This window comes from Malaclemys terrapin, chromosome 4, assembly GCF_027887155.1.
Source record: "Malaclemys terrapin pileata isolate rMalTer1 chromosome 4, rMalTer1.hap1, whole genome shotgun sequence".
In the NCBI taxonomy this organism is placed as follows: Eukaryota; Metazoa; Chordata; order Testudines; family Emydidae; genus Malaclemys; species Malaclemys terrapin.
This window is the reverse complement of record NC_071508.1, coordinates 124001641-124015529: the sequence shown is the minus strand read 5'-3', so window position 1 is coordinate 124015529 and position 13889 is coordinate 124001641. Positions and strand designations below refer to the sequence as shown.

Here is a 13889-nt window from a genome sequence, read left to right as displayed (position 1 = left end):
TAGCAGTTAAGAGACACGGGTCTGGAGCAGTCTGGAGCAGTCCAAACTCCATGGCAATGGACAGCACATAGAGTTGAGACAGCGAGCTCTAGCAAGTCTAGCTGGTACCGTTGAGGTCTTAGCCTTATGAATTGCTATGTGGGTTGGGAACAGGTGGTACAAAGAGTTTTGTGTGTTTCGCTCAATCACTCTCTCTCCCTTTTTTTTTTTTTCCCTTCATTTACAGTTTGTAAAACCAGAGTGGCCCATGGAACCAACTCTCATGAGGTGAGTAAAAGATCTCTGGGGCTTCAGTCAGCTTTATCCTCTCCTGACTGCTTATGGGTTGGTTGGGAGTTCTACTGTACAATAATAGAGTGATTGTTATCCCCCAAACTACTTCCCCTCCCCCCTTACATGTCCTTACTTCAGATACCTTTTGTAAGGTTACTTGGGCTCAGTTTAAACAGGGCTTATCGCCCTTGAACAGAAGTTCCATCTCTAGCAACAGAGTGAGGCAAGAGCTGGGCTTGTGAGTCCTTCCTTCTTCAATCTTCCCTTTGGTGGGAGATTAGGCCAATTGGGTCTTCTCCCCCCTCACCCCCTATCTCTCAGCTCCATTGTGTGGTGCTGATGGTGAGAATTGGTTCTGAAATGTTGAGCCTTTGATCCTGTTTCCGGGTAGAAGGGCTGCCCAGTGTCTTCTCTTCAGTGAGATGGGCATGGGGAGAAGATGGGTGAGGAGAAGCAGCCCTCTCTCACTCCTCTTCATGGCAGGGGGAAGGAGAAGGGAGAAGCAAGTAGGGACAGAGCCACACATAGTCCCAGTTCTCTTCATGAGGTGGGAAGGGAGAGTGGAAAGGATTGGGCTGGGAGAAGCATCTCCTTCCCTGCCCTTTCAGGGAGGTGGCCATAACTGAAATGACTATTCCTGATGTAAGTCAATCTCCTGTGCATTTAGCTGGCCATAAATATAGGGAACCTGAGGTGAAGCACCTCCACCTTTTCCAGAATCTTGGGAGCAGAGGTCGAGAAACCCTATTTCAGCTCATTCTCCTGTAGCTTTCTTGCCTCCCTCCTCCTCAAATTCCAGTGTGAGAATCCAGGCCCTACTCCCTGTAAATAAATATTTTCTTTCATTTGTTCTTTCATTCACAACTTATCTATGGCCACATCCAAGTTTCCCAGCTCCTTCTAAAATCTGCAGCACCCTTGAGAACGAAGGGCCCTGGAGTGAAATGCAGATCTAAAGGAACAGGGTGCCTGTTGGTAAAATGAGGAGTGACCAATATTCACTGTTAAAGAAATCATTTTTCAGTTGGACCATGCATCCTGTTTTCCAAGACAAGGCACATAGGTCCCTTGGGAGTTTAATTAAGGGATTGACTGAAAGCTGCTGGCCACTCAATTTTTCAGATACTATTCTTTTGGAGATCAGAATCATGTGACCCTGCTGCTGGTTCTCCTGTAACTGCCACCTGAAATGCACAAAGCTTTCAGTGCCTAATGAGTTAGCATGGAATTTCATTACCGTGATAAGCCCCTCCTTGCAGTTCTTATGAAAAGTACTGACTTATTTAAGTTTTCTGCTAGAACTCCAACATCTGCAAGATGTGATGCTCAAATAGAGTTGTACTTCTGTGGCTTTTCATGGGAGCTGATCATTACTGCACAGGTTGGTGTCCTCAGCGATGCCTGAGGTCCTGCATGACACTTCAGTCCCTCTGGAGCAGAACCATTGTTGAAGTTGCCATGTTCCCCCAGGGGTAGTATTGGGGCTCATTTACTGTCAGACGGCAATCTCTCCTGTAATAGCCACATGTGGAGAATGGCTGCTTGAGAAACATGGAATGTTGTTTTTGTTGAAAGCTCCTGATGTGAAAGCAGCACGTCCAGTGACTTGAGCACAGGACTGGAAGCAAGTAACTGTAGTTCAGTTGTCCTCTCTGTGGCCTTAGGCAAGATTCTTAACCTCTGTGTATAGTATTGGAGTTGTGTCTAGAGGCCCCATCCAGCTTAGTTACAGAAGCCTGCTTGCACAGGTTATTAACATGCGCATATTGGATATGGGCTGCCAAATAGATAGCATCTAGTAGAATAATGATAGAGTAAAAAAATCAGTTGCAAATAGGCATTGGCTACATGCACTAACTTGCACTCAGAAAATGTTAGAGAATCTCCTGATTGTGTATGCATGCAGCAAATTATGTGATCTCATATGGTCTGCCAGATATAGAAGAGAACAGAATAATAAGCAGCTTGCTAGAGACAAACATGTTCTCAGCCCTTTAGTCATAAATGTATAGTCATCCCATTGCTTATTTGACTAAAAGTATTACTTTTTGTTGAAATATTTATTATCTTATTATACAGGAACAAACTAGAAAGCTAACATGAATTCAGAAAAAGCTCCATAAACTAAGAGTACAACATAAATCAAATTGACAGGTACACATAGAGGAGATAGAAAGTGTTCCATGGTATGCAATTTGTAAAATCCCTCCGGTTAGCCTGACTTTGCTGAGATTCAGTTAATTGTAGAAAGCAAGAAAAGGGGCAGAGTTTATGGAGAGAAATGGCTATCTTTGAGAGGGATTCAGAGTCAGGGCTCATAAGCGGTGTTCTGAACTCTGCCATTGTGACCTAGGACAAATCACTTAGACTCTCTGGGCATTATTCTGGACCGATTTGAACTCAATAGGAAAACTAGTAGTCCCTTTTCAAAGTGACAAGATCATGGATCACTGCAGCCGGGTCTTTGCCTACAAAGAGCGGGCATAGCCTTCAAGCTAATTAAAGATGTGAATAAGCATTTCTGGCCAGTGACTTAATCAGGGTGCCCAAGCGTGGAACTGTGTATCATGTGATGTGGATTCAGCTGGCTCTTCAGAGTGTTTCCTTTTACCCATCAGCATCCCTTCCATCTTATATGGGCTAGGTTTGAGCCAGCCGCTGTTCATCGTTGAGCCGCTAAATGACTTTCTCTGTGGCATATTTCTTCCAGTCCCTGTGTCATTCATTTAAGGGGGCTCTACGATGTGGGCGATGGGATGAAACTGAGCCAAGGCAAATGTTGGCTGAGCATTGCCTAGCAGAGAGGGCGGTTAGACTCTGAAAGAATCTCTCAGTGAAGTGGCAGAAACCACAGTTGCCTGCGAGATTTAAACCTGGACTGAACCAAAAAAAGAACTGTAGGGAACAACTTTCATTGGCGAAGAGGGTCAGGATGACCTAATACATCTATTTCTTCATCTCTCTGATTCCCTGTATAATCGGATAGGTATTTTCCAGGTTCTGTCACTCAGATATTTTATTGATTTTAAATTAAAAACGAAATTGGGATTGTTACATAACTAACAAAGATAAAATGCCATTGTACATGTTAAAAAGAATCTTAATTTAAAATGATGATGTGTGCAACTGAAAGCCACGCTGATAACACCCTCAGGGACTTAGGCTTATTGCAGCAGTAAATGTAATAAAAGAGAAGGTAGCTGCTGAGAAGGGATTTGCACTTGGTTTGCAGAAGTAAATGTAATAAAAGAGAAGCTAGCTGATGAGAAGGGATTTGCACTTGGTTATTATCCCTGGATAGATTTTTCCCAGATCACATATTTCAGCCAGACAATGTGAAATAAATGAAAGCCCAAATCCTTGTGGAGAACTGTTTGCATTTTGTGTTTCAGATGGCAATCATATTCAACCAGGAAGGCTTGAAGGCCATCCAGCCCCCCTGCGTGATTCAGAGCTTCATCAATCACAACGCTGTGCTGTATAAAGTGTTTGTGGTTGGGGAATCCTACACTGTGGTAAAAAGACCATCTTTAAAGAACTTCTCGGCAGGCATTTCAGGTAAAGTGCCTGTGTGCACCAGCTTAACTGTTAGCATGAGCTCAGAGGCCCTTGGCAGCAGAGATCCTGAATGAAAAATGTTTTTGAATAGGCTGCTAAAATTAAAGCATCTGCTTTTTACATGCTGTATTTCCTCCTCTGTGTTATTTCAACAGGAAGGGAGATAACTCATCTGCTCTGGAATACATGTGAATGGGGTTCTTATAGTAAATGTTTATGTGAAATTAACCTGAATCTTACCTGTTAAAAGCTGTGTTTTATGTCATTGTGGAAGTGGAGAAAGCTCCTTTACTAGAAACTCTCTAAACAGTCAGTAGGTTCATTTGTCATTTGCTCTTGAGTTATAATTACAAGATAGAGGGAAATTCCTGGATTCCATCATTTTGGAACTTCCTGTCCCTGTCTTTACCTTGTTCATTTTTTGTTTGTGTTTAAAGTAAGAGCAGTTGAGTTCTCCCATGCAGGAGCCTCTAGGTTTGTTCATGTGAAGGCCAGTTCTTGACATTCTCAGGGGAAATACAGTTGATCATTTTCATTTGGTTCTAGTTGGAAACTATTTTTGGGATAAGCGGAGTGGAGCTGCTGGACTAATGGTCCTCCTGTAGTTATCAACAGGTATAGTTATAAATCAACAGAGACCATTTGAAGGGTATTAATTGAGTCTGCTGCAATTTCCTTTTTGGAAGAAGAACAGCTTTCTGTTGTGAAGCCTGAGGAATTGAGAAACTACATTCAATGGACTATAGGAAGCAGAAAATCTTTAGTGGGACTAGTATGAGTGAAATAGTGATACGTTTATCAGCTAGTGTGAGAAATTAGCATTAGGGAAATGTACTGAAGCATCAACTAATTTTAAGGCATCTTTATGAAGGACGGTGCCTTAGATGCAACCATTAGCTTGTTAGTCTAAAGTTTTAATATTATTTTGAATCCCATGTAAAAATGAAATTTGCAGACTGGTTTCAATGAATCCCTGGATTCCAAGTCTGGATTTCTTGGCCTAAAATCTGCTGCTGGCAAGGGACATGTTATGAGCAAGGGATCAAGCAGGTCTGACTGTTTCAAGAGTCTACAGTAGCTGGTTGGCGAAATGTGAAGTCTTACAAAGTAGGAGCATAGACAGGCTATTTGAATTTCTGCCCCTTGGCTCCACCTCCTGAGCAGCACTTCCTCCTTCGGTGATTAGCACTGGAATAGGAAGAATAAAGCTCAGCAGAGAGCTTGTGGGACGTTTGTCATTTGTGTCGTGAGGATTTTTAACAAATAGGCATCTTTTCCTTCTGGGGCTGCTTCTTTGCTCCTGCCCTTCTTCACGCTCCCTGGCATTCGTTCCTCTGGCTAGGAGGATTGCATTGGTTAGATTGGTCGGCGTGGAGCGCTAGAAGGGGTTCGGTCCCCTTTGAAACAATATCTCGGGACTTATCTTGACATTCCTTTTATTTAAAAAGCCAACGTGGGATATTCGGCCTCTGCTAAGTCAGATTTGTATTTGTGTTCCCACCAGCTTTGCCCAAGTCCAACTCTAACCTGCCCATGCTTCTCAGGAACGTTCATAGTTATGGACAGCTAAGCACACACTGGCTGGTTTTCAGAGCTGCTGAGCCCCCCACCTGTGGGAGATGCAGCTGCTGGGCGCCTCTGAAAATCAGGCCACAGAGCACTTAAAAAACCTGCCTCAGATCTTGGCTACTGCTCTCTAACATGTTACCAAAGGTCACAGATTGTTTTGGTTTTGCCTCCCATGATTCCTGCATCTTTCCCATAATAAAGCGCAGTAAGCCTGTGGCTGTGATTAGCTGCCGTGATCCAGTCTGTGGAGGGAGCAGCCTAGTAGAAACACATCCTACATCATGCTGCAAGTGTGTGATAACTCTGCACATTCAACATTATGTTTGGTTTGATGCTGTCCCAGATTCATGTCTGGGTTTATGTATACCATGGCGGTGTCCTCTGGTAAACCCAAGAGGACAGGTTGTCATAATGGAATGCTGCCACAACATTTCTCCCCCCCTCCCCCCCCGCCACCCCTCTAACTCCTGTTGGAGGGGTCCTCTAGGAGGATAAATTGGCCTGGGAGGGTGCATGGCCGGAGAATGTGCTAATACAATTCCCTGAGCAGCCTCCATGGCAGGGCTGCTGTGGTGTCATCAAATTAAAGATCCTTCATGCCTACCCCCCACTGGGGTGAATTTTGCTCTCTTAGTCATGGGGGTCCACCTGGGGTACAGGGCAGTATAATTTACACCTTCCCTGCACTTGCTTGGGTGGATCTAGTGCCAACGGTGAAATCATCTGCTTTTCCCATCTGTCATGTAAATGAAATCTTGCACGTTTTCAGTTGAATGGTCACTTTAATTCCTAACAATTTCCTAGGAATTATTTCATTAACTTACAGAAAACGTTCTTTAATGAGTGGGATTTATTTGACTGCAGAAATGAAACCAGTTCTGTATAATGCACACACACCCATGTTTTATTTACCTTATCTGTGTCCTGAAATCTTGAAGCTGTGTGGGTCTTGGGCTAGGTTTTCTGCCATGGCCAGGTGCCTATGTGCAAGAGGAAGCTTTGCACGACTGTCGTGCAAAGCTTCCTCTTGCATGCACAATGTGCCTCAGATGGCACGTGACCAGGATTCATCACCAAATTTGGTCCGCTGGTTGGATCATTAGCTTCCCCAGCTTGGGCCAGATACTGACAGGCACGCTGATCTATGCCCCCCATGACAGAGTGGAGCACATTATCAGCCATTGAGCTGGATTAGATTCCCCGGGGTTGCACTGCCACCTAGTGTTACATACAGTATAAACCAATCCTTTTAAAATTCAAATCCAACTATCAATTCATTTATAACTTCCTTTTAATTTCAGATAGAGAATCAATATTTTTCAACAGCCACAATGTGTCGAAGCCAGAATCCTCCTCTGTCTTAACAGCAGTAAGTAATCCAGGTCTTTTTTTTTTTTTTTTTTTTAACATTGATAGAAAACAAATCTCTTTTTCTTATGAAGCTATTAATGAATAGTGACTCTTGTACATGAATTGTGCCCTGTCAGCTCCCAGATAGCAAATTGAGATCTGTTTGCTACTTAGAACCAGCACAATTTAAAGCTGTTTCCCTGTTCATTTGATAGCCCTTACAAGGTTTTTCTCCTTTCCATTGTGGGAGCAGAGATGCTGCTGCATGTCTGTCTGCTGCTTTGCTGTGCTTTGCCTTAACTGAAAGCCAGCCCAGATGGGGAAAGGAAATTTCCTGAGTAATAATTTCTAGTACCTTTCATCTCCAGAGAATTTTATAAGCCTTAATGAATCCTTATAGCACTCCTGGAGGTAAGGGAGTGGTATCCCCATTTGAAAACCCAAAGCAGAGAAGTTAAGTGAGTTGCCCAAGACCGTGAAGATATGCACCTAGAATGTAAGCATTCCTGAGCTCTGAGCAGTAGGCCACACCTCTTTATTTATACCCTCAGAGTACATTAACCCCAAGCACACCTTTATTGTGTTTACGACTAGCCCTGTTAATAGCCAAGGTAAAGGTGGATCCTGCAAGGTGCTGAGCACTCTCAACTCCCACTAAAGTAATCTTGCAGGATTGAGCCCATAGTGTGTCTCCAGATTCTTCTCTGGTTCATGTGATCTAGTTGGTTTGTAGTCAAAAGTTTAATACAGTGACCAGATGTAGAATTGCAATGTCCCACTAATTGACATGCTAAATATTATTCATGTCACTGAACTAATCATAAATCCCTTCCAGTGGCTAAATTTTGTGATGAGTGTATGTTTATACATGTTTTTAGATATATACACAGCTGTTCTGTACACAAAACGGTACTTGTATTGCTCAACCTCTTGGCTAAGAAATGAGCGTGATTAAATTTCACATTCACAAGTGACCCGAGTCACTCTTAATAATAAACTGTTCTAAAATAACTCAGACTTCAAACCCAGACCTCCCTTATTAAACAACTGCCCTGAGCAATGCCCCAAAATGCTGAGCGCAGTAGTGATGCACCTTAACACCTTCTGTTAAGTAACTCATTCTTGTCAGCCCCTTAATCAGTCCCTTAAGGCAGGTTTAATTTTAGATTGGCTTATCAAACGTACATGATGAAAGGCAGAATATCTGCAGTGCAGGAGTAGAGGCTGCAGTTTTCTTTTGATTTTAAAATGTGTGTCTAATATTTAAGATACTGGGCCTAATTCTCCATTCAGCTTGATGCTGGTGTGTGTATCCACTGATTTCCATGAAGTTACACCAGTGTAACAAATAGAGAATCAGGCCCACTGAGTACAATAGATGAGCCTAACTTTTACTGTATATAGGATGCAGAATCAAGAAAAGCTCTTGTGGCTTCTTCCCTGCAGTTGGATCCTGCAGAATATAGAATGGGGAAGCTCTGTAAATCAACACGTATACTAAAGAGAGAGCCCAGTTCAGAACCCCTCAGTTGTTTCTCTTTGTCTTTTTCACTGTAGCTTGATAAAATCGAAGGTGTGTTTGAACGGCCAAATGACGACGTCATCCGGGAGATCTCCAAGGCACTGAGACAGGCTCTGGGGGTTTCCCTCTTTGGGATTGACGTTATCATTAACAATCAGACCGGCCAGCATGCAGTCATTGATATCAATGCATTCCCAGGTAAGAGAGACCTTTCAGCTTTCACTAAACTGTGTGGATACCATACCGTGTGTGTTCAGTGAGAATTAGTATTGCTGTTCATAGAATCATAGAAGATTAGGGTTGGAAGAGACCTCAGGAGGTCATCTAGTCCAACCCCCTGCTCAAAGCAGGATCAACCCCAACTAAATCATCCCAGCCAGGGCTTTGTCAAGCCGGGCCTTAAAAACTTCTACGGATGGAGATTCCACCACCTTCCTAGGTAACCCATTCCAGTGCTTCACCATCCTCCCAGTGAAATAGTATTTTCTAATATCCACCTAGACCTCCCCCACTGCAACTTGAGACCATTGCTCCTTGTTCTGTCATCTGCCACCACTGAGAACAGTCTAGCTCCATCCTCTTTGGAACCCCCCTTCAGGTAGTTGAAGGCTGCTATCAAATCCCCCCTCACTCTTCTCTTCTGCAGACTAAATAAGCCCAGTTCCCTCAGCCTCTCCTCATAAGTCATGTGCCCCAGCTTTTAATCATTTTGTTGTCCTCCTCTGGACTTGCTCCAATTTATCCACATCCTTTCTGTAGTGGGGGGCCCAAAACTGGACGCAGTACTCCAGATGTGGCCTCACCAGTGCTGAATAGAGGGGAATAATCACTTCCCTCAATCTGCTGGCTATGCTCCTACTGTTGCAACCCAATATGCCGTTAGCCTTCTTGGCAACAAGGGCACACCGTTGATGCATATCCAGCTTCTCGTCCACTGTTATCCCCAGGTTCTTTTCTGCAGAACTACCGCTTAGCCAGTCGGTCCCCAGCCTATAGCAGTGCATGGGATTCTTCTGTCCTAAGTGCAAGACTCTGCATTTGTCCTTGTTGAACCTCATCAGATTACTTTTAGCCCAATCCTCCAATTTATCTATCCATGTTGACTGTTCCTGATCACCTTCCTCTCCTCCAAGTGCTTCAAAATGGATTCCTTGAGGACCTGCTCCATGATTTTTCCAGGGACTGCAGTGAGGCTGACTGGTCTGTAGTTCCCCAAATTGTCCTCCTTCCCTTTTTTAAAGATGGGCACTATATTTGTCTTTTTCCAGTTGTCCGGGACCTCCCCCGATCTCCATGAGTTTTCAAAGATAATGCCAATGATTGTACGATCACATTAGCCAACTCCTTCAGTACCTTGGATGCTCCCTGGACTTGTACATGTCCAGCTTTTCTAAATAGTCCTTAATCTGTTCTTTCACCACTGAAGGGCTACTCACCTCCTCCCCATACTGTGCTGCCCAGTACAGCAGTCTGGGAGCTGACCTTGTCTGTGAAGACCAAGGCAAAAAAAGCATTGAGTACTTCAACTTTTTCCACATCATCTGTCACTAGGTTGCCTCCCCCATTTAGCAAGGATCCCACACTTTCCCTGGCCACCTTCTTGTTGCTAACACACCAGTAGAAACCCTTCTTGTTACCCTTCATGTCCCTTGCTAGCTGCAATTCCAGTTGTGCTCTGTCTGGCCTTCCTGATTACACCTCTGCATGCTCGAGCAATATTTTTATACTCCTCCCCAGTCATCTGTCCAAGTTTCCACTTCTTATAAGCTTCCTTTTTGTGTTTAAGCTCACCAAAGATTTCTCTGTTAAGCCAAGCTGATCACCTGCCATATTTGTTATTCTTTCTGCACATTGGGATGGCTTGTTCCTGCACCCTCAATAAGGCTTCTTTAAAATATAGCCAGCTCTCCTGGACTCCTTTCCCCCTCATATTAGTTTCCCAGGGGATCCTGCCCATCAGTTCCCTGAGGGAGTCAAAATCTGCTTTTCCGAAGTCCAGGGTCCGTATTCTGCTGCTCTCCTTTCTTCCTTTTGTCAAGATCCTGAACTCAACCATCTCATGGTCACTGCTGCCCAGGTTGCCACCCACTTCTACTTCCCCTACCAATTCTTCCCTGTTTGTGAACAGCAGGTCAAGAAGAGCACAGCCCCTAGTTGGTTCCTCCAGCACTTGCACCGGGAAGTTGTCCCCAACACTTTCTAAAAACTTCCTGGATTGTCTGTGAACTGCTGTATTGATCTCCCAGCAGAGGTCAGGGTGATTGAAGTCCTCGTCTACCTCATTCTCCTGGTCTGGCGGTCTATAGCACCACCCTTGTTGCTCTCACCTCTAAACTTAACCCAAAGACTCTCAACAGGCTTTTCTCCAGTTTCATATTGGAGCTCTGAGCAATCATACTGCTCCCTTACATACAGTGCAACTCCTCCATCTTTTCTCCCCCACCTGTCCTTCCTGAACAGTTTATACCTCTCCATGACAGTGCTCCAGTCATATGAGTTACCCACCAAGTCTCTGTTATTCCAGTCACTTCATAGTTCCTTGACTGTGCCAGGACTTCCCATTCTTCCTGCCTGTTTCCCAGGCTTCTTGCGTTTGTGTACAGGCACCTAAGATAACTAGCCGGTTGCCCTACTTTTTCAGTATGAATAAGGAGGCCTCCCCAGTTGCACCTTCTTCATTGTGTTTCCTCCGGGTATCCCACTTCCCCACTTACCTTCAGGCTTAGGTCACCATCCCCCAGCGAACCTAGTTTAAAGCCCCCCTCACTAGGTTAGCAAGCCTGCCTGCGAAGATGCTCTTCCCTCTCTTTGTTAGGTGGATTCCATCTTTTCCTAGCAATCCTTCTTCCTGGAACAACATCCCATGGTCGAAGAATCCAAAGCCTTCTCTCCGACACCACCTGCGTAACCACGCATTTACCTCCACAATTCGATGGTCCCTACCTGGTCTTTTTCCTTCAACAGTGTGTTCCATTTTAAGCAGGTTCCCAAGACGGCTCTCTTTTGGGCTCCCTGAGTCTAAGGCATTGCTTGTTAGTCTTCTAACCCTCAATCAGCTATGTTCTCATGGAAAAATCTGTCCCTATGCAATACATTTAAAAGATATCTTTTTTGTGGGGAATTAGGAGTCACAACTGAGAGTAATTGATTCGGGAAAGATGCTGGAATCCTAGGAGCACAGAAATTGCCATAGTGGATCAACCAGCATTCCATCTAGTTCAGTATCCTGGCAAGTTGCTAGAGTTGAACCCTGAAATATAAAAATAAAAATAATCAGGTTTAATTTGATATTTTCCCCCTTGTCCTGTTAGTGCAGGATACAGCCCAGAAACAAAGGTGATTCAATCTTTGGAACGTCTGAATCAGTGTTACATTTCCGGGGTCAGGCTAATGAATGTATTGTCTAAGGTTCAGGAGCTATTTCCTTGTGTTTGCTTTTCATTTGACATATTTATCTCATTAGCGAATAGTGGTGTTGGCTTCAAGTGACGCATGCAAGACTGTTATCATGGTGTAGTTCTACTACAGTGGGTCTCACATTTTTTGTATTGTAGAGCACTTTTTAAGATAGAGATTAGAGTTACCATTCGTCCGGATTCTGCCGGACATGTCCGGCTTTTTTGAGTTAAAAATAGCATCTGGGGGGAATTTGTAAATGTCCGGACTTCCCCCCATGCAGAGCGCGCGCGGCTGACAGGGCAGCTGGCCGGATCGTGCCACTCGCACGTAGCTCTGACATCCAGAGCTCCTCCTCCGCTTCCCCCTCCTCTCCCCTGCAACTTGAGACCACTCCCCTCCCCCTCCCTGCATTCGCAGATCGCCGGCGGCCGTTCGCCTCGGGCCTCCGGCAGTCTGGAGCTCCTCCCCTGCTCACCCTCCCCTGCTGCCCAGCGCGCTGCTCCACAGCACTCTGTTCTGAGCAGCGCGGTAAGGGGGCCAAGGGGTCGGAGAAGGGGCAGGGTGGTTCTGGAGGGGGCAGTCAAGAGACAGGGAGCAGGGTTGGATGGGTCAGGAGTTTGGGGGAGGCTGTCTGGGGGTTGGGGGTGTAAGGTTTTGGGCAGTCAGGGTAGGGTTCTAGGGGGGCAGTTAGAGTGGGGGGAGTCTCAGGAGGGGGCAGTTAGGGGACAAGGAACAGGGAGGCTTAGGTAGGGGGTGGGGTTCTGGAGGGCAGTTAGGAGCAGGGGTCCCAGGAGGGGGCAGTCAGGGGACAGAGAGCAGAGGGGTTTAGATGGGTCGGGAGTTCAGGGAGGGGGGGCTGTCAGGGGGGAGTGGTTGGATGGGGCGTGGGAGTCTCTGGTGTCTGTCTGGGGGTGGGGGTGTGGATAAGGGTTGAGGCAGTCAGGGGACAGGTAGGAGATAGGGTCCTAGGGGGCCAGTTAGGATGGGGGGAGGGTCTCAGGAGGGGGCAGTCAGGGGACAAGGAGCAGGGAGGCTTAGGTAGGGGGTGGAATCCTGGGGGGCAGTTAGGGGCAGGGGTCCCAGGAGGGGGCAGTCAGGGGACAAGGAGTGGGGGGGAGGGTTGGAGGTTCTGAGGGAGGTGGGAAGTGGGAGGGAGTGGAAGGGACAGGGGCGGGGCTAGGGCAGGGGCGGGGCTAGGGCGGGGCTCCTCCCATCCTCTTTTTTGATTGTTGAACTAGAGATCCTATCACAAACCATCTCCTTCCTAATCTTTCAGTCCTGTTTCCTCACCTCCCTGAGAAGTAGGTAGAACTAAGGCATCTAGATGAAAATAAACTCACTTTAATGTGATGAATATCACTATCGGATTTGATCCCCTCCCATTGGATCTGTGTTGTCTTTCCTCTCCATAGATACAGGACTTCCTTTAAAAAACACTTACTTTCCCCGTGTTATCTGCAATTCTCCAGCTGCTCTTCAGGACATTTTACAACTTGGTTTTGCCCTTCTCTGTGTTTGCCACCCCTCCTGGTGTTCATGTGATCCGTAAACAAATGACAAAAGATTTGCAAAAAGCGGAGTGTGAAGAATCACTTAGGATTTTCAGTGGTGCTTTTAACCAACTAAACTTCAATCTCTCTCCCCTTTCAAAATGCTGAGCGTCCTGGTTAGGATCCAAGCTAACTGTTTAAACAGGGGAGTGCTCCCTCACTGGGGCAGAAACATCCATGGAGCACGTGGAATCACTCTGCACCTCACCATTTCTCCTTGTTGTGCTTCCAGCATGAGGTTGCATCTTGAGCTATGCATTAGACATTCCCTTTGTGTCCTGCATTTTGAGCTGCATGATAGCTTGTGCTTTGAAGGGGGTTTGGATCAATAGTCTATTCTCTGTAAATACGTGTTTTGGACAAAAATGCAAGTAAATTTCTTGCCCTTTTGAAAGAGCAGAGAAGCTCTGTAACTTTTTAATCTCGTTTTTTTGTTTCATATTCTTAAATTTGTTATCAAGCATTACAGATAGTATAGAGGTGCAACTGACCATTGGTATTATAACATGTATTTATTTTAGATTTGTAAGAAATTATACACCTGTCCTGATCTCTAGGGGCCTTTGTCAAAAATGTGGTAAATTCAAAAATAATCCACTTCCCTGAGCTAAAGAAAATGGCCAACCACGATAAAAACAAATTCAAACGATACTCTTTCCCCATAGACG

At 45.3% G+C, this 13889-nt stretch overlaps 1 protein-coding gene across 1 annotated transcript in view; it reads left to right on the top strand.

Moving 5' to 3' along the window:
- Positions 1–13889, top strand: part of ITPK1 (inositol-tetrakisphosphate 1-kinase) — a 227932-nt gene that overhangs the window by 198920 nt on the left and 15123 nt on the right. The window contains exons 6-9 of the mRNA XM_054025384.1: positions 227–267; positions 3666–3831; positions 6702–6769; positions 8308–8470. Coding sequence (XP_053881359.1) covers positions 227–267; positions 3666–3831; positions 6702–6769; positions 8308–8470 — 438 coding nt within the window. The remainder of the gene's footprint in view (positions 1–226; positions 268–3665; positions 3832–6701; positions 6770–8307; positions 8471–13889) is intronic.